At 47.6% G+C, this 22,793-nt stretch overlaps 1 protein-coding gene across 2 annotated transcripts in view; it reads left to right on the top strand.

Moving 5' to 3' along the window:
* LTBP2 (latent transforming growth factor beta binding protein 2) overlaps positions 1-22,793 on the top strand; it is a 70,327-nt gene that overhangs the window by 10,499 nt on the left and 37,035 nt on the right. Inside the window, exons 3-5 of one of the 2 annotated variants that reach the window (XM_066188498.1) lie at positions 3,601-3,844; positions 20,559-20,740; positions 22,131-22,301. In XM_066188498.1, coding sequence (XP_066044595.1) covers positions 3,601-3,844; positions 20,559-20,740; positions 22,131-22,301 — 597 coding nt within the window. The remainder of the gene's footprint in view (positions 1-3,600; positions 3,845-20,558; positions 20,741-22,130; positions 22,302-22,793) is intronic. The other variant, XM_066188499.1, reaches the window with a different exon arrangement.

Here is a 22,793-nt window from a genome sequence, read left to right as displayed (position 1 = left end):
AAAGTGGAAATGGGCTGAGTTTAGGAGGAAGACCTTGCCTATTTGCAGTGACACTGCAGGTCATCACATTGAGCTGCATACAGGGGCTGGATGGGGTGAGGCTCCAGGGGTCTTCTCGCAGAAGGGGCCATTAGGGATAGTGAGCTGCACCTGAATGTAGACCTGAAGGGTTCAACCTCCTGCCTGTTTAACTGTGTTCTGGAGTGAGACTTTGGCCGTTATGTTCCTAGTTTGGTGGAGAAGAAATCTGTATACACAAGCTGGCCAGAAGCCCCCTTGCACTGCCCACATTTTAAGGGCTGCAGTGGCTGCAGTGTACACTTGTCAGTAATTTAGCTGCTGCCTACTAGCTCATCATGCTCAGCCTCCTCATGTTAGTTTATCACTCTCCACTTTGATCAGCATTATTCATGATGGTTCTTTGCTGCTTCCAGGGGTAGTACCCTGGGCTGGACTGGGAATGCAGCGTGAGCTTTTTTCCTGACACGAATATTTTAAAGTTTAAAAGAAACATTTTTAATCAGTGTGTCAGGAAGGACTAAATGAACTAATGCACTTTCCAATCCTATACAGATGGTCTTGCAGTTAAGATGGTGAAAAAAGGTGCAGGGGTTCCAGGCTGAGTCTCTGGCTCTGTCATGGCCTCGCAGCGTGACTTCAGACAGTCCTATTAGCATCCCTAGGGCATTTTCACATCTGCAAAATGACATCCACATGCCTCTTCTTTTGTCTTGTGAATGGTGGCTGTAGGGCTTTTTGAACCCTGGCTGTTCTTCACTGAAGTTCTGTTTTCTCTCTGTTATTCCTGCATTGCTGTTAATCTACCTCCCTGTCACTCTGCACAGATCTCACTTGTGTTAAATTGTCCAACCCTTGTGGGTGTGCTCCCACAGTCAGAGCTGTAAGTTAGAATTGAGTTTACATACATAGCTTTTCCATGAGAATGTGGACTAAAAAAGCCCAGTGGTACAAATCCTTCAGCACCTTCTCAGTTTTCCTATGGAGGCCCTAGCTGATGGACAGGTTCCCCTGCATTTTAAATGGAACTGCACAGGAGCTGCTTACAGTGAAGATCTGTATTACTCTCATAGATGAAGAACATGAGCTGAGCTTCAGGGACTCAGTAACTGGATGTCACCTTCTATGTCATTGCTCAGCCCTGGGCCAGGTGTGCCTGCAAAGCAATGCAAGGCTGAACTTGGTGGCATTCCCTTCTGACAGGCCTGGCTGGGTGGTCAGAGTCATGCCACAGTCATCCCTGCTATGTGACCTTGCTGGGAGGACTTACCTCATGGACTGAAGACTAGACTTGATCTGTGAGGGCACTGCTAGATGTTCTTGAACAAACTAGATTTTCTAGTAGTGATACTTCACCAGTCCTCCAAGTCTTACTCTTTTATTAAGAGTTTTGAGATGACTATTTTTGTTTCCCCTAATCCCCAGCTCCTGGAAAAGGTGATTACATGAGACTCCAGTGAGAAGAAATGAGTGCCCGTCATCTTAACAGAAACTGTTTATAATACCCCAAGCTGGAGAACAACACCTCAAAGTAACCCCTGAGGTCAGAAAACAGAAAGCAAAGAGAAATATTTCAAATATATATATATATGTATTTTAACCATCTTGTTTTGTCAGCCAGTGTTATGGTTTGGGAGGCCTGAATAGTGATTTCACACACTTGTCACTGGCAGTGCTGCCACTGATTGATTTGCTCTCCTTATTTTGCATAGCTGAACTGAGTGATAACCAGCGAATTTTAAAGCTCCTTCAAGTTCTTCCTAAGTCTGTAAAGGCAGCTAGAAAGGGGATTAATCCTAGAGCTGAAATAGTTCGGCTAGGGCAGCTCCCCATTCATCCTGCTTGAAGAGACCAGAAGACTAATCCCATTCCCTTCTTCCTCTTCTCTATGTAAACTGCCTTAGGGGCCTTTTAGAGTGCCTCGTCACTTATCTCCACTTTCCTGCTGAAGGATACAGTCTAAGGTGACTCTGTTGGTGGGAGAGGTTGTGAGAACTGCTGTGGTTCCAGGTCCCAGCATCGTGGCTCTGCAGTGTTTCAGCATGTGAAGTGGTTGTTTTCAATGGCAGGCTTCCTGGGCTGGTGGCCTTTGTTAAAACAGGCATTTATTGGGAGATAACAGTAGGGACTGGCAGCCTATTTAAATCACAGCTGAGTTTTGTATTATAAATTACATCAACTTCTGGAGTGCCAGACTTCCCAGAGACGCTTAATTCCTGCCTGACTAGGACTTTGTCCCTGTTCCAGAGACTGCAGTGTTGGCTGATTTATTTTACTGGGAGATTTCATCAAAACCTCTGGCTTTAACCTATACAGCCCTACGTGACTTGGGGTCTCCTTTTCCTTGAGATCTTCCTGAGTGTTAACATGGTAATAAATGTCACATGAAGCATTCCAGTGAGCATATTCCTGATCTAGTTAGGAAAAGCTGATTGCAAGCTAGGTTTGGGATGAGGAAAGGGTTGTGGGGGTTATGCTGCTGTGAAAGGAATTCAAGCATCTGCATAAGGACTTCTCTCACTTGATGACAGCAGATGATGTACGAATGGCACACAAGGAAAGAGCTGTCTGTATGTTTGTTGTCCAGAAGCAGTGTTTCTTGCAGGCATGCTTGTATCTCACAGGAGAGGAGAGCACAGCCAGAAAGGGAGGGACATATGCATGAAAGCCCTGCAGCAGTGTGTAAAGTTGCTGAGATGCCCCTGCAGCATCCGTGGGGCAGTCTTGGGAGAGAGGATTTCAGCAGAAGCAGTGGCTTCATGGGTTGAAATCCATTCACAGGGTTTCCATGTGGCTGGAGGTTAGTGTCCACCTTGTGTTGTCCAACAAGGTTTCATTACCCTTTGACCAGCTGGCACCTTCTTTCTTTGGAGGCCAACACTTTTTTCCAGTGCCTTTTCAATTACCCTTGCTCAGAACAATGAGCCTGGTCCTACTGGAGCAATCTGTGGATTTTTGACTGCCACTGCCTGGATTATAAACCCAATTTGGCATCTGTTGACTTGGGAAGTGTTAGGGTACTCTGTATAATTAATAGCACTTTCTTCCCAGGGTGCAAACTGAAGCTGATGTGCTGTAATTAGGAACACACAGGCTCAGAGGTTGATTTAGGCATAAGGTTAATGAACTGTAAGTCCCCATGGCAGTGGAGGAATTTGAGCACAGAGACTCCAAAATCAGCTGTGGAAGGAAAGCACTGAAGGACAGGCCAGGGGCACTGTGCAAATCAGACCCCAAAACAGACTAAAGGAAACATGCAATCCCTTGCTTTGAGGATTAGGACCTATTCCTGTCCAGAGCACTCTGGGCAATGCTGGTGGCCATGTGCTCTCTGCAGGCCATGCTGCTCATTTCTGAACTTTCTGAAATGCGTATTATTGGAGAAGAGCTCTGCAGAAACCAGTGCAGAGAATAGAGGCGACCTTGTGTTAGGGGCCCACAGCAGTTGTAACACCAAGACTGTGAAGGTCACCTGCCTGCAGAGATGAGATAGGACTGCCCCAGTTGTGCTGCCCCAGCTGGGTGTCATCACCATGGGGCTAAAGTCCTGTGTCCACTAACTGCCTTTCTGTGTCTCCTCAGCTGTCTGCGACCCGCCATGCCAGAACAAGGGCTCTTGCAGCCGCCCACAGGTCTGTACCTGTCGCTCAGGCTTCCAGGGCTTCCGGTGTGAAGAAGTTGTTCCTGAGCAGGAGTACCACCCGCCTGGCGCCGTTGCTGCCTTCCAGCCCCCCACAAGCTCCCTCCGGAGGAGGACCAGCACAATAGGGCGAGATGCCTCCCCGCAGGGGGCTCAGGTGCCCACCCCACGACACGTCCCAGCTGTGTAAGTCAAACCGGTTCCTGGCAGGATGCTCAGCCCATCCCTCAGGCAACTAACACCTTGATCAGCTGGGCCACAGTCTCTACAGTCTCTGCTTCATGAGACCAGGCGATTTGGCTCTTCATGAAAACTCCTCCATAGTCTGTGGTAGCTGACATAAGGGGATCAGGTCAAGCCGTCCCTCCAAGGGACTCAGTTTCCCTACCAGCACTTTGTCACAGTCCTCCGTCACACACAGGAATGAGGCTGGCTAAAGATGATCCCACGGGGAAGGAGAACTGTGAAGGTCATCAGTTTGCCCTTGTCCTGTTGGTGAATAGCCTTCATGGTAGCAGCAGGGTGGACAGAGGAGTGGTGGGTAAATCTCTTTCCCAAGAGGGTATGTTTAGAGCAATATACCTAGGTAGTACCCACAGAAGAGTAGATACATCTGAGGTGTGCTTAATACCAGCAAGTGCTGGTATTAGCAAAACAGTGACACTCAGAGATGTCTCCTGGCAGACTCTAGCAATTATTGAGCCATTTGTTCTATATTTCTGAGTAATTTTGTTGTAGTTTGGGTCATTTTGGTACCCAGGTGGATGCCTGTGTATTGGGTACAGAAGAAAAGGTGGAGCTGTTGGAGCTCAGAGGTCCATGCAGGAGGGACTCTGAGGGTGTGTTAAGCTCAGGATGACAACTGTGGCATCATCTGGTCTTTTGGGTGAGGAAGGACTTAGTGCTTCAGCACACCTGCCTCAGATCAATGCTGAGATGCTCCTGTACCTGAGCTACCACTCCTTCACAAAACTTTGTGTTTTGCGACGTCCTGCTGGAGCTATAGCTGTTTTTGCTGAATGAGGCAGTAAAGATGGGAGAGGTGTCTTTCCCAAATAAGCACTGCTACTGTGTGAGCAGCTTGGTGGGGATAGAGCATTGAGAGTAGCGCCTGCTGTACAACAACCCACACATATTATTCATTTGGGTTTTTTAATACCATCTCCACTTTTCTGTAAGAGTCCGTGAACATCGGAGCAAAGTGTTCGACTGCATCACCCCTAAAGGCCCCTGTGTTTCTTGGAGCTGTTCACTCAATTGCTGGGCCAGAAAGACTGGTTTTGTTGGTAGCCATCAAAGCAGAGAATTTTCTCATGGCTTCCAGCAGGAGCCCCTCAGTTACAGTCAGGAAGACATTACAGGTGCTTAACCAGGAGGTAACTTCAGTTTCTCCTTTACATCTTTGAACTTTTGGCTTTCTCTGTCAACATCACTTGGAGCTGCCCAAGGAGAGGGCAATTTGGCCTTTGTTTTTCTATTTTCCTGCAGATTGTTTCCGATGTGCTTATTGCTCCTACAGCCTTTCTGTCTCTTTTGAAGCAGAGGCAATGCATGGGCTGGAGATAATTCTAGACCCTTGGCTGTCAACAATTTTGGTGAGGCTCAAATCTTTGGCTAAGATTTTACTGGCACCAAATAGTTCACTGAAGCTGGCATATCTTGGTGCCCAAATGGAAGGCTATCTGACAGAAACCAAATTCAGGAAAGGCAGAGGTGATGCTGGCAGGGAGAGGTGGCCAAGCCCCTGTCATTGCTGCTCTAAGAGAGGCTTGCTGCCCAAGTGAGCATGCAGCCCTCTCACGTGCCTGTAATCCTGGGCATTGCTGACAAGTTTCCCTGCAGTGATAACCTCTTCCTACCCCTCTGTGCTGCCACTCTGTGTGGAGGGACTGGAGGGGAGGGAGAGCAGTGTCCTTGGAGATACAGCACCTGTTGAAGGCTTTCCCAGTAAGGAGCATGACCTCAGGCTCTGCACAGAGGACGGAGGGCTGTGCAGGCACTGGCAGGGCATTCTTGTCCAGTCAGTCAGACATAGCATCTAGTGATCACTGAACTGGGATTACTGAATGCCCAGCTGCCTGCTGTACCTTAAATCCTCTGGCACTATCCCAAGGAAATAGGACTCCATTAAGGACCACGCTGTGCTGTTCCTCCTTCCCTCCTCATGAAGGCCATAGGATGTCACCTTTATCCCATGCTTCAGCAAGAGAATTTGACTATCGTCCTTTGCAATGGCCACAGGTAGGACACCGGGACATGCCCACCACTGATTGGAAATGTCCTGAAGGATTCTCTGAGGCTGCTGTGTGTCTCACCACTCCTCTGGGTGCTGTGCTGCCCAAGCAATGTTTAACAGCCCTGCTATGCAGGCAGGTGGAGGGCTGCCTGCACCCTGGCACTGGTCTGTATCAAAATGCCTCTCTTCAGCCCCTAGGTGTTCTTCTGTACAATTCAGTTACTTGGATTTTTTCTGTGGTCTGTGGAACTTATAACATGGTGTGGTACTGCATGACTTGAAAGTCCTGTTGCTGTTAGAAGAGTTGTTTCCCAAATGTTCTTGAGTGTTCCTTTCAGCATGCTAACTTCTGGGCTGTAAGAGTGAGCATCTACAGCCAAAGGCATGGTCTTGGCCCTCCCATTGCTTCACTTGTTGGTCCCCATCCGGTCTCTGTGTGAGTTGGCTCAGTTCAGTAAACCAGCAAAAAAAAATGAACACAGCAAAATCAAGGATAATTTTCTGCCACTTCAGTGGGCTAAACTGGCTTATTGGAAGATAATGAGACCAGAAGAATTGGACAGAATTGCAGGTCTAGCAGTGAAGGAGAGGAAAGGAGGGGACTTCCCTTTTGGTGGTGGGGAAGTCACTTCTTAGGTTGGTTATTTGTCTCATGAAACCACACTCTTAGACTTGTCTGAACTTGCAGTGACAACATAATCTCTTTCCACTAAAGTACTTTCTGTGCCTTTGCATGAAACCTTCTTCATACAGTTGGGCTGTAGCAGCAAAAGCAAGAAGTTTGTCTTAAAAGAGCTAGGTAGAGGTTGCTCACGTTTTTAAGTGTGAGGATTGGTTCTTAGGCACTGCAAACTCAGAGTTGCATTCACTGGAGTTCAGTAGTTCACTGTCAAGTGTGAGAGCACTCCAGCCTTGGCTTGCCTCTATGGTGTGCATTCTCTCTTCTTCCTGGGACTAAAGAAGATGTATTCAATCTTACTTGAGCTTAGCTCCTGCCCAGGGAAGGACTAGGCTAGGAGAAGGGCAGCTCTGGGTCTACTTTGCTGAGGCCAGAGCTGGTGATGCTCAAACTGTCATCCCTGGAAATGCGGGCTAAGCAATGACCACCACTTCACAAGTTCCTTCAGCAGTCTGTGGCTCAGTGGAGATTTAGAGTCAGGTGTCTGAGGGAGCCTGTGGAGACTTGTTAGCTGGTGCAGAAGCTGAGAGGCCCCCATTCTGTGCTGGTTGGAACAGCAAGTGCTCTAGAGAGCAAAATCCTGGGGGTGTTAGAGGCCCTCCCGGTGTGAACTAGCTGCAAATCCTCCCTCTTCTTGACCTCAGCCTGAATCTCTGCCTGGAGAAGCAAAGCCCTGATGGATGATTGCGCGGGTGGAGTTGCACCTCAGCCCAGAAGCCGAGCTAAATGGAAACAGCTTTGTTTTCCTAAGGCTGGAGTATCAGCAGAATTCATGTTTATTTAGCAGGGAGTGGAAAGGGTTTGTTCCCTTGCCCCTGACACTCAGGATGGCTGACCAGATGCCTTTGACTCTAGGCAGGGTGTGTGGAGGGTCCTGTTGCTGCCACCTGAGAAGGTCCCTTCTGCCAGGAGTGTTGTGCATAAATCTGTAGCCAGCATCTGTGCAAGAGAGCTGTGCTGCCTGGATGGTTTGTGCTGGATGATGGCTGCTTGCAAAGCTAGGCATCCTTCCTCTGGGATGAGAAGATGATGTCTGGGACCTGCAAAGCATTTCCCCAGTAATGCAGGCAAGGGAAAAGGACATAGATGTGGTGTAAGGTGCTGAGACAGTGTGCAGACAGCTTAATGCAGCTAAGCTCTTGAGGGCAGGGAGCTTCCTCTGAGAGGGTTCTGTTTAGGCAAGGCAGTTGCTGGGAGTTGCCTGGTGTTTTCAGGATGGAAAAGGAAGAGGGCTGAGTTGCAACATGCCTGGCCCACTGATTTCTGATCTCAGACTCTCCTCCGCAGCACCCTGGAGGAGACATCTCCTCCCTTCCTGATGAGAGGAATGGCTATAGGCAGCCCTTGAGGAGCTGTGGCAAGTGCTCCTGGCCTGGGAACACTGGGAACCTTATGCCAGCAGGCAGGCTCTGCCAAAATCTCTGTTCTCTCTCCTGGAAGCAAAGGATTAGAACAGCAGGGAGCAAGCAGATGGGAGGATCTTGGGGGTGTGGCAGAGGTTGCTGGATGGAGAAAGTGTATTTCCCCCCATTTGAAAATTGTTCTGTTTCATTTGAAAATTGTTCTGTTTCATTTGAAAATCCTGTTCTGGTGGTAGTCAAATGTCAAACATGATCCTTTGCAAAGGGAAGTGGAGCCCATGGATGGATACAAAGCTGTCTGCCTTGGGGTGGACACTTAAAACAGGACATTGAGAACTGTGGCTTGGCAAAATCAGCTTGATGAGCTTGTTGTCATTGAGGACTAGCAGATAGAACAAAAAGTTCACTGCAAGGTCACTTGCTTTTTAAAGATGCTGCTCCAAACAGAGGCAGATTTGTCTTAATTGTTAAAGCAGGATCTGGAGCCTCCTGTCTTGCCAGCTTTGAACTTTCCACATTTGTGAGAAAAAAGGGGAACTTGCTTACTGCCTTACTTGGGTTGCTGATGAGTGTTCAAAACTGTTTGTCCACCATATGTCTAGCACTAGCAGGAGGTCTATACTAGCTACATATTTATTGAATGCATCTTCTGCTCTTCTGCTCACTTATGACTGTCACTTAGTCCTCATTTATGAATGTTACAATTTATTAATATCCAGATATCAGAGAAAACAAAAGCCAGCCCTTAATGGGAAGGCTAATCCCCATGTTTAAGTGCATTCCTGTGGCATAGGCTGTGGCAGCTTTCCCACTTCATTTGGGACCAGCCCAGGAGATCCATAATTCATGATGTTGAATTCCCAGGGTAAAACACCAGTGCCAGCCTTGTGCCACTACAATGTCTTTATGCTTGTTACTTGAATGGTATATTTTCTCCGTGCAGATTAGCCCTAATTGCAGCTTTCTAAGGTACTTCCCTTTGGCAATATGGTTTTTACAAGGTGGCCAAACATCTACGTTCCTTGATCCAAAGCCAACTTTGAGTAGATATCTGAGACATTGTTAAAAAATTGAAAAAAAGCCATTGCCACTCCGGGTGAGAATATGTGAAAAGGAAAATATGTCACTCAGGACAATGAGATCTCCATAAGCTCTAGATCTCGGCCCCTTTCCTGCTTTGACATAGTCAAAAGTCCTTGGCAAGCTGGATGAGAAGCCTAAAGGAAAAAATCAAGCTGCACAAGAGGAGTGTAAATGCCATTTTTCTTATATAAAAATACTCCTATTTTAAAATTACGTTATATACCTTCTCTAGTCTGGCACCAGATTCAGTTGCTTTATTTTCTAGTGTTTTAAAGCTGTCAGCACCATTCTGGTTTATATGTTTTATGTATTTACTTTCCAGGGGGTTGCATACCCTTCAGAGCAGCAGGAGAATAGCTGGCTTTCAGGCCCCTTTTTTAAACTCCAAATATGGTCTTTACATTAGACCTGTTTTTTCTGCACCTCCTTGGGAGCCATTCCTATAGCTTAATGCAGCCTTTAGGCAGTTGAAATGCACTTTTCCTTCTAACTGAAAGAAGAGTGCTGCTACTGTCAGCTTAATCTGAGACTCCATGCAAGACAGCAGGGTGCAGGGCAAATACATTGTACATGTGGTAGGTAAGGTAATACAGAAAATCCAGTTTATAGCCTATTTTATATACTATACATATATCATTTGGGACATTTATGACAATACAATTTATATAGCAGTCCTATAAAAAAGAAAGTTGTTAGAAGAGAACTAAGGCCACATGATCAAATGCTAGGGAGAGTTTTCCTAATGCCTGAATTAGGATTGTCATCTATCTTGCTTTCAGCTCCCGGGTGCCTGTGGATTACTGCAGTTTCTCATACCTGACTGTGTGTTGCCTTTTTTGGTTTAAACTGGTACTTCACTAAAATCAAAGCTGATTCTGTAGTTGTGAATGTTTCTCATAAATCACCAGTGCTAGCAGGAAACAAGGGATTAATTGAAGTTGATTTGATATAAGAAGTGGTTGAAATGAAGATCTAAAAGTCTCCATATAAAATCTACTTGTTCTCTTTTCAGTTTTTCAGAAGCATCCTGAGAAATGCTGCCCTGAGTGCTTGGTGCTTGGAGGGATTGGTACCTTGCTCTCCACACCATCTCATTTTTTTTTCACCTGCATGAAGGCTCTCATTTAGGCAGAAACTAAACATCTAGGCAAGAATTAAGAAGACATTCAGGCTGGAAAAATCCTATCTGTTACTGCTGAAGGAAAAGTATCCTCTATGGGAGGAAGAAATCTGGAAGGAGAGGCTAAGATTTTTCAGGGTAGAAGTGAACAGCAAATTAGTCAATGGAGGGTAACACATGTGGTGCATACCAGGGACTGATGGTGCTTAGGACTTTGGGGGCAAAAGACCCAAGTCAGATGAGTTGGTTTTGGTTTTTTTTTTTTCCTGTACACCCTGGGCTCCTGCTCTGAGTCAAGGTATTCTTTATTGCCAGAAAAGATCTTGACAAATTGGAAAGAATTCTGAGGGAGGGAGGGAGCTGAAGGGAATGGTTAACAGACCCATATCTGCAAAACTGAGCCAAATGTTGGCCTTGGAGGATGAGGAACATACTTGGAGGCTGAGGCTATCAGGATGGGGCAGAGTGTATTAGGTTGCCTGTAGCCTTGGCAGGGTGGCCATGGTAATTTTTCAAAGGTATGGCTTTCTAAAAAGCAATGTGCCAAACTATTCCAGGGATGAAATGACAGGTTGATAATGACACTGGAGCTTTGCCTTCTCCATGACTTTGGAGCTCTGCTGTTGCAGACCTGGAGTCCAGGCGCTGCCAAAGCTGGCACAGCACTCCACATCCCTTCTCAATGAGGAGTCTGTGAAAACCTGTTCCTCCCTTATAGTCCTTGGTGTGGGTACTGAAGGCCATGTGAGAGAGGTGTAGATCAGAGTCATGGTCATGGTACTCCTGAAATCACTGGCTTTGCCATCAGGCATCATGCTTACATGGCCAGGAGTGATCCTGGTTCCCAGATAGCCACTAGTCCTCCGGCTAGTGAGCAAATGGAGGGATGGAGCTGGTGCAGAACAGTAAGCACTAAAAATCACTGGGATGCACATTCCCTGATCCTTGGCAGGCATGAGACTTCAAGAGTGGGTAGCAAAGGTTACATCCCAGCTCGGCTCTCATGGATTGAGTGCTGCAGGTGCAGGAATCCTGTGTGTGGCTGGGGATGGAGTGATGTGAGAAGACCTATCAACACTGATGTAATAGATCCAAAGGCCAGGACATCCTGTGGGGTGTTTAACCATTATTTTAGCTTAAAATATGTCTTAGATCTGTAGTGTTCCCAGGATGAGTGGGAGACCACCTGCTGTAGATGAAAAGCCTTCACTTCTTCAGATGAGAGCACTACACACATCTCTTCTTGTTGTTGCTCTCAAGCTGTGTGTGTGTGTTCAGCCACAAACTCTTCACCCCACTCACATGCCTGGGATGAGAGAGGCTTTTCCAGCCCTCCCCGTGTCCTGTGTAGAGCAGTGGGCAGGCAGCTGGCTCCCCCCACTCCCAGGGGTGCATGTGGGTGCAAGGATGAATAGGCTAAAGTGTTTTTCTTCAGGGCTTTGAAGCTGGCAGCCTAGTGAAGGGGGTGGGCGTTGCTAGTCAACAAGATGGAAATGAAACTCGACTGTGCTTGTTTTCTCTCTGTGTTATGGGAGAGATGAGTGACCTCCCCACAGACAGTGTTGAGCTTTTCTCCGGCTAAAGCCTCTGCAGCAGGTTTCATTAGATGGCAGCCAGGACCTCAGCTCACAGCTGCTGTGTCTTGTGGAAACAGAGGGCCCTTTGAGATGAAAGTCTGTGTGCTGTGTGTGCAAGCACAGGTTCATATGTTGTCCTCTCCTCTTGTATGCCACTGCCCTAAATAACAGATCCTTCCCTGCCAGATAGGACCCTGTACTGAGGAGCATGGGGAGTAGGAGAGGGGCAGAGGAGGCATTGCTGTGGTTGGTGGGGGGGGGTGAAACCTCAGTAGTATGGTCACATTGCATGACTGACAGCCCAGCCCTCTGACTATGTCAGCAGCTTATGCTGGGGTTTGTGATGGTGCAAAGGCTGTGGCCATGGGGTCATGTCTGCAGTAAGATGGTGACATTGATGGAGACCTGCATGTGATGGCAGATGTTAGGGTGCTTCTAGATGTGTCTCTAATCATTGAGGTGTGAGACTGCCTATATGAGTGCATTTGGCAGCAGTGTTGTGCCCGTTGATTGTGCTGCTCAGCACCAGCCCCTCCATGCAGCCTTCTCATTATTTCAGCCAAAAGGACTATGCAACTGAGCACCACAGGCCAGCCTGGGCAGTTCTGCCAGAGAGGTGGTAGCTTGCCTGGTCTCCCTCACCATTTAAATCCCTGTTTTAGTTTAAGGAGTGTTCAAGGTATGGCCCAAATGTGGCATTTATAATCAAGTAGCCTGGCATGGTTCCTCTGTTGGCTCCACTTGAAGCTCAGGGCTGTTGCAGGCTGCATTTTTATTTTTGGCATTGGCCTGCACTTCTGCTCCGGAGGTAGGCAGATTGCAGACAGTTCTTTATCACATTTGGCATTTGGAAATCATGATTCTGTCCATTTTATGGGTCAGCAATAGGGCCTGATGGATCCAACCATGAACACAATCTGCAGCTCCTGGTGACCACAATCTGCAGCTCCTGGTGACCACCTGATGCCATGCCTTTGTGCCGGGCATGTTTCTGCAGCCTGGCTGGGCCAGGCAGGTGCTGTTCCCATGCTTGGAGAGTTGGACTTCTTCCAGGGAGTCAGTTGCTCATTGCCTAATACATGAGAGCAAAGAAGAGCATTCAACAGAGTGGCAGGTGGCATTTATTGCACATGTGGCAAGAGAAGGGCATTTAATGTCATCAGAGAGCTGTGTGGAGGCATGTGAGCAGCCACTTTGGTTAAGGAGCAAATTGGATCCCAAGAGACTGGTTAAAAAGAACTTGTCAGTTGTCTGTGAGCTTAGAGGGGTTCAGTTACGTATGTGGTGTCTGGCAACTCCTGAACAGATAAAATTAGAGTTCACAGCCCTTGCCTTCTCTGTTCTCACATGGTACATGGCAGGATGGGAGCCAGCTAGGATGGCCCTGCAGCACTGGCACTTGTTTTGGGGGCCAGAAGAAGGAAATTGCTAGGGTGGTGGTGGTGGAGTCTGAGCTTGGTGGCATGAGGCAGACAGCTGGTGACTCTGCTGTCCCATGGACTTGCACATCTGTTGCTACAGTTTGTAGTGAGAGATTCAGAGAAATCTTGGCCAGCCACTGGCACATATGTCAAGTGGAGCAGGCAGCTGGAGTTACCACTGCAATATGGCACATGTGAGAGCCCAAAATAAGAGCCATATGGGCTCTGTGAGAGCTTTTTAGTCGCTGTGGTAAGGGGTAGGGCTGGCACCTGGGTGTTGGACTGACATGACTCTTGGCATGTGCCAGTGGCAGAGTATAATGTGTGGTAGGGAGCCTGACACACGTTCCGGGCCCTGCAGCCCCACTTTGTGAGTGCTGTTTGTGCCCTCCCACACAAAGGCAAAGGGTGTCATCAGTGACACTCTGCCAACAGCAGCTCTAGAGGTCTTGGAGGGGAAGAAAGTTTTGGATGACTTGCACCTTGATGTCCCTGTGATGGTCCAGGTGCCTGTCTTGTGTCCCATCTTTCATGACATCTGGCTGTAAGTGTCTGTGAATCTGGTACAAAGGCACTGAGTGGTCATTCTTGTGGCCTTCATGGTACACAGATTCTGCTTGGCTCTCCCAAGAAGGTCTTGTGCTTGTGGGGATGCTGGTAGCTGTTTCTCCGGTGCTGGAGAACTTCCCTTGCCTTCCACCAAATGCTGGGGAGCATGGGCTTTAGACTTCAGGGTCTTCCTCATTTGAATGGGAGGTACCAAGGCTGAAGACACCAGCAGGAGGGACAGCAGGCAGATTTCTGTGGTATTTCTGCTGCACCTGGAGATAATAAACTGAGCCAGGATTTATGGACATAATGTGGGTGGGCTTGAAGTCAGGTGCCTTGTATGGTGTGGTTTTCCCCCTCCTTCAAGAGTCTTACCAGAGCTGTCTTCCTCATCAGCATGTTTGTGAGCTAATTGATAATAAACTTGAGTGCTCTCTAAGCAATGCCTCTCCTGTGCTCCAGGGCCTGCCAACTGAGCCCTGAATCCTTTTTTGCCTGCTGAGGAACCTATGTGGAGTCCAAGAAAGGGGAAGTTTCTGGTTTGCAGTCAATTTACTGCTTTCCAAGGTTGGCTGCTTCTCTTTCCCCCATAGACACAGATGCTGGTGTTAAGGCTGCCCGTTCTTCTCTGATGCTTCAGTGGAAAATCAGCAACTGCTGAGCATTACAAAGGGGGAAGTGAATCACTGATTTTGGTCCCTGTAGCCCCAAGCAGGGAGGGCATCTTGCCAGAGGGACAGGCAGATGGACAAGACAGACACCGAGTTCAGCATTTAAAATCCAGGGGAGAACCTGCCTGTTGTACTGGCAGGTTATCAGGGGCTGAGCATGACTCAGTCCCTGTCCTGGCTGAACCCACCCATCTTGGAGATGCACATGCAGGCTATGGTCCACCCAGCTGGGGTGGACTTACCAGTGCTGCAGTGGCTCAGCCTCTGTAGGACCCTGCTCCCAGCCCCATGGGCAGCACGTGTCCTTCCTGGGTACCTGGAGGCAGCAACTGCAACAGCTGGTTATATTTGGAGAGATGGAGCTTGTTGGGCCCTGGGATGGGGTTTTCTGGACCCTGGGAAGATAGTTTCTTCTCTGAGAGCTGCTTATCTTCAGATTTGTTTTGGCCAGTGCTGTTGTTACCCTTCTGAGAATTGCTCCTTAGGTCTCAATAGTCTCTGTCATCTCTCCTTGACGTTCAACATATTAAAGATTTGTTTCCAGCTGGAACAGTGAATTTCCAATCCTCATCTCTCCACCCCTTGCCTTGTCTGGGGTTAGTGCCCCTCCCTTACTGACCACACTGCCCAGGACTCACTCTCTCCACAGTGCCTCAAGCCATCCACCCTGCTGTGGTCTGTCAGGCTTTGGCTGGGGAGAGGGTGAGGCAGGCTGGATGAAAAACCAGTAATACTCTTGTGGTACTTGGCTCTGCATTTCCTTTACACAAATAGAAAAAACCCCACCGTTTCCCAGCTCACTAGCAATCTGGCCAAAGTCAACAGTTGGATGAAGAGCAGCCGATAGAACCTAAATCCAGGAAAGACTGAGGTGTTGCTGCTGGGGGGAGGGAAGTGCTTTGAAGAGTTTGCCATCTTTGCCTCCAGCTCCAAGGAGGATGCCTGGTGTTAAGTCACTAAGAGAACAGTTTGCCCACCTGTACTCCCTCTGGCTTTTGGTTACCCAGAGGACTATGATCATCAGAAGTGATCAGAAATTTGAAAATGCTTTCTACATACAGTGGGTTAGGAAAACAGTATTGTTTTCTGGATACCTCAGTCTCAGTGATTTAGACTTGGTTATTGTGACTCTGCATATCTAATCTTGAAATTGCAGGCTTTAAAAAAAAACTCTGTGGTTGATTCAGAAAACAGAGATCCTCCTATCCATCTGTGCAGTTTCTGAGACTCGGCCAGCTCAGTCCTCAGTGGAGCGACAGGAAATCACTCACCTGTTCTGTTCAGAGAACAGGCACCTTGTAGTTTCATCTGGGACTGGCAGGAGAGCCATGATATCCAGGACATACAATATTTTTGTACTTTCTCTACCCTGCTAAGACTAAAGTAAATATAGAGCAGAGTCCAAGTGGTACCAAAATTCATTGAAAAGAAAATGTTTACACACAAAAGTACTGTGGTGGTGTGTGGGATGGCCTGCTGAATGAAATACAAGTGTTATTTGGGTTCTGCAGGAATATGTAGCACTAAAATATAGGGGACCAGACCTCCCTTAGTTCTCTTGACTTTAGCATGTGTCTTTGGCCTTATTGGGAATCCAGGTCATTGACCTGCACCTCAGAATAGGACAGCTAAAAGTGCTTTTTGGATAGTTTTGAACGGTTGCAGATGTGTGTCAGTCTGCACAGCTCCCTCCCATCCCAAATCTCTTAATTTTGATAAGCACCTAATTAGGTGCTAATACCTATAGGTATTTCCATGTGAAGGTGACTGAAGTCTCTCAGCCAGTGACCTTTCAGCTGGTAGAAATCAGCAGGAGCACACACATACATGCTTCTGGAAGGAGTAGGCTGCTCCCTCTGCCTTCCCTCCTTGCCCCGTGTTCTGTCCTGGTCCACTGCTGCTGTGAGCTCCGGAGGTGGGTGCTACTGGACAGCCCAGAAGGAGAGGTGTCCTAGAAGTCTGCATGCTGATTTTGCCCTACAGGCTGTGCCTGACACAGAGAAAGTTGTCAGCAGCTCTGATGGATGAAGAGCAGGGAAACCGGCTTCTTGGCAGGCAGTTGTCTGTAAAGGAAGAGACCACTGCCCGTTTGCAAAAGAGATCTGTGCTGGCCATATGCCTGGCTGAAGGAGTGGAAGTGAATAATACCTTGTTGAGGGAGGCTGTAAGACTGAATAAATATGAGGCCGTGGGACTTTAAGTGACTAGAACATAGTGCTCGAAGTGTCAAAGTCCTCTGCCTCTTCATTGCCTCTTCTCAAGCAGGTGGAGGCATGGAGTGTGGTAACACAAGCTCCACACTGCTGATTTGGAGCTACCCCATCTGTTTCCCATCCTCACTCACCCCTAGGACAGCCACACCAATGAGAGAACCTGTGGCAGTGCAGATCCTGGGAACTGGCCTAGCTCCAGCCCTATGTTTATTAAGATCCATCAAATGGATAAGGACTGCTAATGGCTTCTGGTCAGATCTGTACTGCTGTGGTGAGCTAAAGTATATTTCCAGAGACACTTCAAGCAAGCCAGTCCCTGATTGCCCAGCATGGACTGATTCTGAAGGTTTGAAGGGGAAAAAAACCTGTTTTGTATTCCCTGACCATGTGCCAGCTCTTTGGCATGACAAATTGAGATGGAAAGATGCCTTTTGCCATTGATTTCTGTAGCCCAGGCTAGAATGGTATTACTCAGCTCTGTCCACAAATCCCAGTGCTCATCCGCCTAGAATAGAACCAAATAAACAAACTAATTCAAAGCAAATCTGACTCCCCCCACACCTCCTCCCTGCTTCAACTCACACTGGAATGCTTTGCCAATGGGATCTCAGTAGGATGACTTTTCCTCAAGTGTTGCAAATCATAGAGTAATGTTCCTACTCTGTTTTTCCTTTGTGAAGTTGGCACTGCCCCTTGTAGTAAGGTCATGTAATCCCTTTTTCTTTGGAACTGAAATGCTAATGATTATTTTATTTAAAGCCCTTCACATGTTGTTGTTATGGGGTTTTGTGGGTTTTATTACAAAATTTGGTAATCCTGGGAATGACAAGAGATGTTCCCAAAGCCAAAGGGTGAAGTTCCTTCAGACAGGCAGCGTGTAGAGCCCAGCCAAGCTCTACTACTTGCACACAGCGTGTTCCCTTTCCTCAAGGGCAGACATGATGTGAGAATTTTCAAGCAGAAGAGCTGATATTACCCTGTATTATGCTACCTGTCACCTTCACCCAGTGACTCTTCAGAACTCAGGGCCCTCACTAACAGTCACTGCTGTTTGGGGGAACGCACTTCTTTTCCTCAGGGTGCTTCCCTCTCTGCAGTAGAAGACCCTGGAATCCTAGCCATGTTCACCCACAGGACTATGCTTGGGATCTCTTACTAGAGGTCAGACAACAAATGTACCTGAGCTTCCAAGGCTTCGCAGCTCTTCCCTAGCCTCCCTAGAGTTCCATATTGCTTTTCCTTTGTCACTAACAAAACTAACAGTAGCACACCAGAAGACAAAGCAGTACATAACAGGCATCAGAAGTTCCTTTTCTGGCTGCATGGCTGAATAAGTAGCTCAGAAATGTGTGGGCAGGTCATGCCTGGCTGCCCTGGCCATCTGGGGTAGGTGGTACTCTGCAGAATCTCAGGGGAGCTTCTGAAAGGGACTGAGGTAGAACTGAAATAAGATTCACTTCTCTTTAATTATTCTGGCTAGCCTTGCTGATTATTGAAAAACAAGCATTATTTTCTGTCCTCATCTCAGTTTAGATCTTGATTTTAACAGGACAAGAAATATTTTTGTCAGCACACTCCTCTCTTGAAGAGGTGGTATTGGGAGTGGGAATCCACCACTGAGGTTTCTGCAGAAGGAAGACAGCTATACTGCTGCATGTAGGCATGCTTTCTAGTAAAGAATCATTTAGCTTCAGTTTGCAGATGTTGTTAGCTCTTTACACCTGGCATTTTGTTCCTGTGGAGAAACCAGTGCCCTCTAAGCAGAGCCGCCTCTTCATCTTCTTCATCCTAAATTGAAGAGATGGAATACTTTAGGTTTCCTACAGAAAGGCATTCTCACCTGTCCCCCAATTATTTCTATCATGTTTTTTCCTGTATTCTCTCCATTCTTTTGACATCCCTTAGAAGATGTGACATATTTTGTGTCACAGCTAGGGTGATATTATAGCATGTATGCACCCTCCTGTGATGAGGACGTGTAGGGAGGCAAAAATACCTCCCTGTTCCTGCAGTGTTTCAATGTCCTAATGTCAGGGCATTGAACTGACAGTTCATATTTAATTGCTTGTCATTAGCGCTGAAATCTTTTCAGAATTGCTGTTTTCCAGGATCATCTCCAACTATCTGCAGCTGCTGCCTGCATTCCTTCTTCCTAGAAGTGTAATCCTGCATTTGGCTCTATTAAAATCCCATGTTGCTTGGATGCATTTACCCTCCACAGAGATCCAAACTGCTCTGTGTGATTGCTCTGTTCTCATCACGATACACCACATTGCAAATTTTTGTGTCAGCAGCACACATTATCAATGTTGATTGTATGTTTATTTCGAAATAAAAATATTTATTTCCAGATGAAATTCTTGAATTGTGCCAGGCCTCATACTGATCACCCTGGAACCCATCTAATTCCCTCCCCAGTGACAACTACTTCTTGTGTTCTGTTACACAGCCAGTTTGTTATTAATTTTGCATGTGCCTGATTGATATTGTACTGCCCTGTTTATTTTTTTATTGAAATAGCATAGGCTCTCAGCTTCTTGGTGTTCATGTGTCTAATTCTATCAAATTATGAAAATGGACTCCTTTGACAGAAGTGTTTCTTCACAAACCTTCTTGACTTGACCTCAGTTTGTATTCCTTATGTTTAGTTTCCGACTAATTGACCTGTGTGTCATCTTTTCCATTGTTCAGGGCTGATTTCTGGCTCACTGGCTGACAGTTACCTTGTGTGTTGTTCTTGACCTGCTTGAATACCAGCACAGCATGAGCTCCCTTTCCATCTCCCCAGATCTTATTGTTATTCCAAGCTATCCAAGGAATGTCTGCAAGGCAGAGCTGCTGTCAGCCAATTCTCATTGAATCATCCAGTCCTGTTTGGTTTAGAAATTTGCATTGCCTGCAGACACTGTAACACATCTCCTGTGCTGACTGTGATGGGGAAGATGGTACAAACCACAGAATGGGATAGATATCTCTGGGCACTTCAGTGGGAAGTGCCACTCTTTGCCTCAGCCACTTAATCAGAGATGGAGGTGTTGGACAGGGTATGCAAAAGAGTTGTCAGTTCTGAAGTTCATTCACAGAGGAATCCAAGGCTGGGACTTTCAAAGAAACCCAAGGAGCATGTGGGCAGCCCACCCATTTTGGCCCTTGGCTGTACTAAGCCTTTTTCCTTGCAAGTGGTGCAGGTGAGAGTAAAATACTTTTGTTGGAAAGCAGAGCACCCTCTTGGATGCTGAGTGCTGCAGTCAGTAAAAGGAAATGGGAGCAAGTGCAGTAGATGAAGATCTTTGACACAAAGAGCTCTGCCTTGTGGTTTACTGGCTTTATAAAGAGTGTTATGAAGTGTGACCTTGAGAGCTGGATGGTTTCTCTGTGCTTAGTCCCCAGAGAGTACCAAAAGCCATAAATGCAGTTAGTGCAGAAAGTTGTAACTGCTCTTAAAGAGTTGAGTTGTTTCTTGGTCATTCTCTCTTGTTTGTTACTCTCATGGGCCAAGTTTTGTGTATTTGCTTGGTCTGGCCTCTTGTCTGACCGTCTTACTGTGTTTTTAGTGCTTGTTTGGGGCTGGAATGGCAGGTCTTGAGAAAACTTTCACCATAAGAACAAGTGTATTTGGAGCTGCTTATGTTTGCTGTGGTCAAGGAACAGACCTTGAGTGTGATGGGCAGGCAGAGGTTTTTCAAGGCTGGCAAAGCATCCCTGTGGAAGGACAGCCTGATGTGATGGTACAGAGAAGGTGTCTTGGTGAACGCTGTGTCCCGGCAGGCTCAGGACATGGGGCATGGTTCCTAGAGAGAAACAGTGTGCCATGGTGATGACTGAAAGTAGGGGAGGAGTGGGATGCTGCTCAGGTAGACAAATCTGTGTCCAGATTGCGGCTCAGGCAGCTTGGCAGTGAAGGTTGCTGCAAGGTTCATTGGTGGACAGGCACTGTGGGTCAGTGCAGTCACTTGTGAGGCATATTGGTTCATTTTTTCTCTTCCACAGGATTCAGAGCAGAATTGGCTCTCCCATATCCCCTCAGCACACAGGGTCATCAAGGACTGTGCGGCGCTACCCAGCCAGCAGTGGCCAGCTCACCTCTAATGCACTCCCCAATGGGAATGGACATGAGCAGAGCAGCTCTGGCCCACATGCTGTTTCCCAGGAGCACACCTTGTCTGCAAAGGGTAAGGCCTGCAGGGCTGTCATTCTTCTGGGGCTTCTTGGTGGGGTCATGGGATAGGGCAACAGTTTGACTGGGGATCCCCAAGAAACCGTGGACTCCCGGAACTGTGCTGCTCAGTGGAATGAAAAGGGAAGGTCAGCATGGGCATTGCTGGGCTTGGCAAAGAAAGGGGCACACATCAGGGAAGCAAAATGCTGATGGCTTTGAGACAAGAACCGGGGGATATGACAGTTGCATCTCAGATGATGAACATCACCCCACCACACTGCCCTGAAGGGGAATTGCCTCAGTCTGTAGGAATGGTGTCTCCCAGCTTACTCCTCAGTCTGAGCAGCTCTCAAGGTCAGATTATGCAACCAGCATTTATTTCTTCCCTTTGACTGCTGCCTCGATGCCTTCTGACATGAGCAGGGATTAGGCCAGGTTGCTGGGACATGCAGATGCTGAGCCTCAATGCTTTCCCAGCTAGGACAGATGCCAGTTGTCTTCTGCAGCTTGGTTCCTTCCTGAAGCCATGATTCCCCAAGGAGGCACCATGTGGCACTTCAGCCCTTGTGAGCAGAGCCATGAACCTGGTTGAAGCTGTAATCTGAAAGTGGGGGTTGAAACAGGGAGGGGGGTGAGCACAGCAAGGGCAGCCCATGCCTGTCCCATTGGGGTGGGATGGAAGGCTCTGGTGTCAAGTCAGCTTGTTACACAGTAGTTCTGTCTGTTGACCATTTTCCACAAGTCCTGAAGATCTCTGAGTGTGATTTTCCATCATATGGGAGGATGGTGAGGGACCAGAAGACCACAGATAGCTGCAGGAGGTCAGAGGACACTTGTAGGGAGGCAGTGGTTTTCTTAAGACCTGATGCTCTCTCTTCTGGATGCCAGTGTGTTCATGTGGGGAGACTTCGAGTGGTTTAAGAGCAGCAAGTCTTCCAACTTCTGGAGGAAGAATATTGCTTAAAATGGGAAAACTCCTTTATGATGAAGTTAGTGCATGTGTGTCCCTTCACACTGTTATGCCACTCCAACGGGGCAGGCAGAGCATGCTGCTTGCCATTGTTCATGTGTTGACAAACTTGCAGATACTGAAGCAGAAAACAGGCTGGAGTGAGCAAGGGGCAAGGAGACAATCATAGAATCACAGAGTCAGCTAGGTTGGCAAAGATCTTAAAGATCATTGAGTAAAATCAATGACGTAAAACCACCTTGTCAGCTAGGCCACGACACTAAGTGCCACATCAAGTCTTTTCTTAAACACCTCCAGGGATGGTGACTCCACCACCTTGAGGAGAGACATAGACCTCTCTTTGCACTGGGGATTGTTTGGAGCTTGAGCTGCGAATAACAGCTCCCCTGGCCTGGAGATGCTGTTTCCACTTAGTACTATTTTTCTTTCTTAGGGGCCAACCTGACAGAGAAGATTAGGAAGATAAAAATTGTCTTCACACCCACCATCTGCAAACAGACATGCCAGAGTGGGCGCTGCTACAACAGCTGCGAGAAAGGAGACACCACCACTCTCTATAGCCAAGGGGGGCATGACCACGATCCCAAATCTGGCTTCCGCATCTGTGAGCACCCCTATGTCCTCCACCTTCTTACCTGTTTCTCTACTCTTCCTGCTTTTCCTAACTCTACAGACTAAGGGCTTGGGCTGCTGTAGGGAGGGGAAGCGATGGCTTCTCTCAGTGCCTTGGAAAATGTCTTCTGGGGTCTTTGGGACTTATTCTCTCTCTGGAGGAGGAAGACAGACTTTGCCTCATTGCTCTCTTTCCTGGGCAAGCACATCCTGTTTCCATCTCACCCTGGGTAGAGGGGATGTGTGTGCTTGAGTCAGGCCTGCAGCCAAGCCTCACCACCCCCTTCTTCTCAGAGCCAGCTCACTGCTTTAGTTGGCATCCAGTCTTGGGGCTGACTTTCATCACCTAATTTCCTCCTGTTCTCTCCTTTCACTCACATGGCAGCCAGGAGAGTTGGCTGCAGGTTGTAAACTGTTCTTATAAACAGGGCTTGCTCACCTTTCAGAGTCACTGGGATTGCTCATCAAGTCACTGGGATATCCA

The sequence above is a fragment of the Chamaea fasciata genome, unplaced genomic scaffold, assembly GCF_029207755.1.
Source record: "Chamaea fasciata isolate MVZ Bird 193981 ecotype frontalis unplaced genomic scaffold, bChaFas1.0.hap1 SCAF_7, whole genome shotgun sequence".
Classification (NCBI taxonomy): Eukaryota; Metazoa; Chordata; class Aves; order Passeriformes; family Sylviidae; genus Chamaea; species Chamaea fasciata.
The sequence above is the reverse complement of the archived record's forward strand: the minus strand, read 5'-3'. Positions and strand labels throughout refer to the sequence as shown.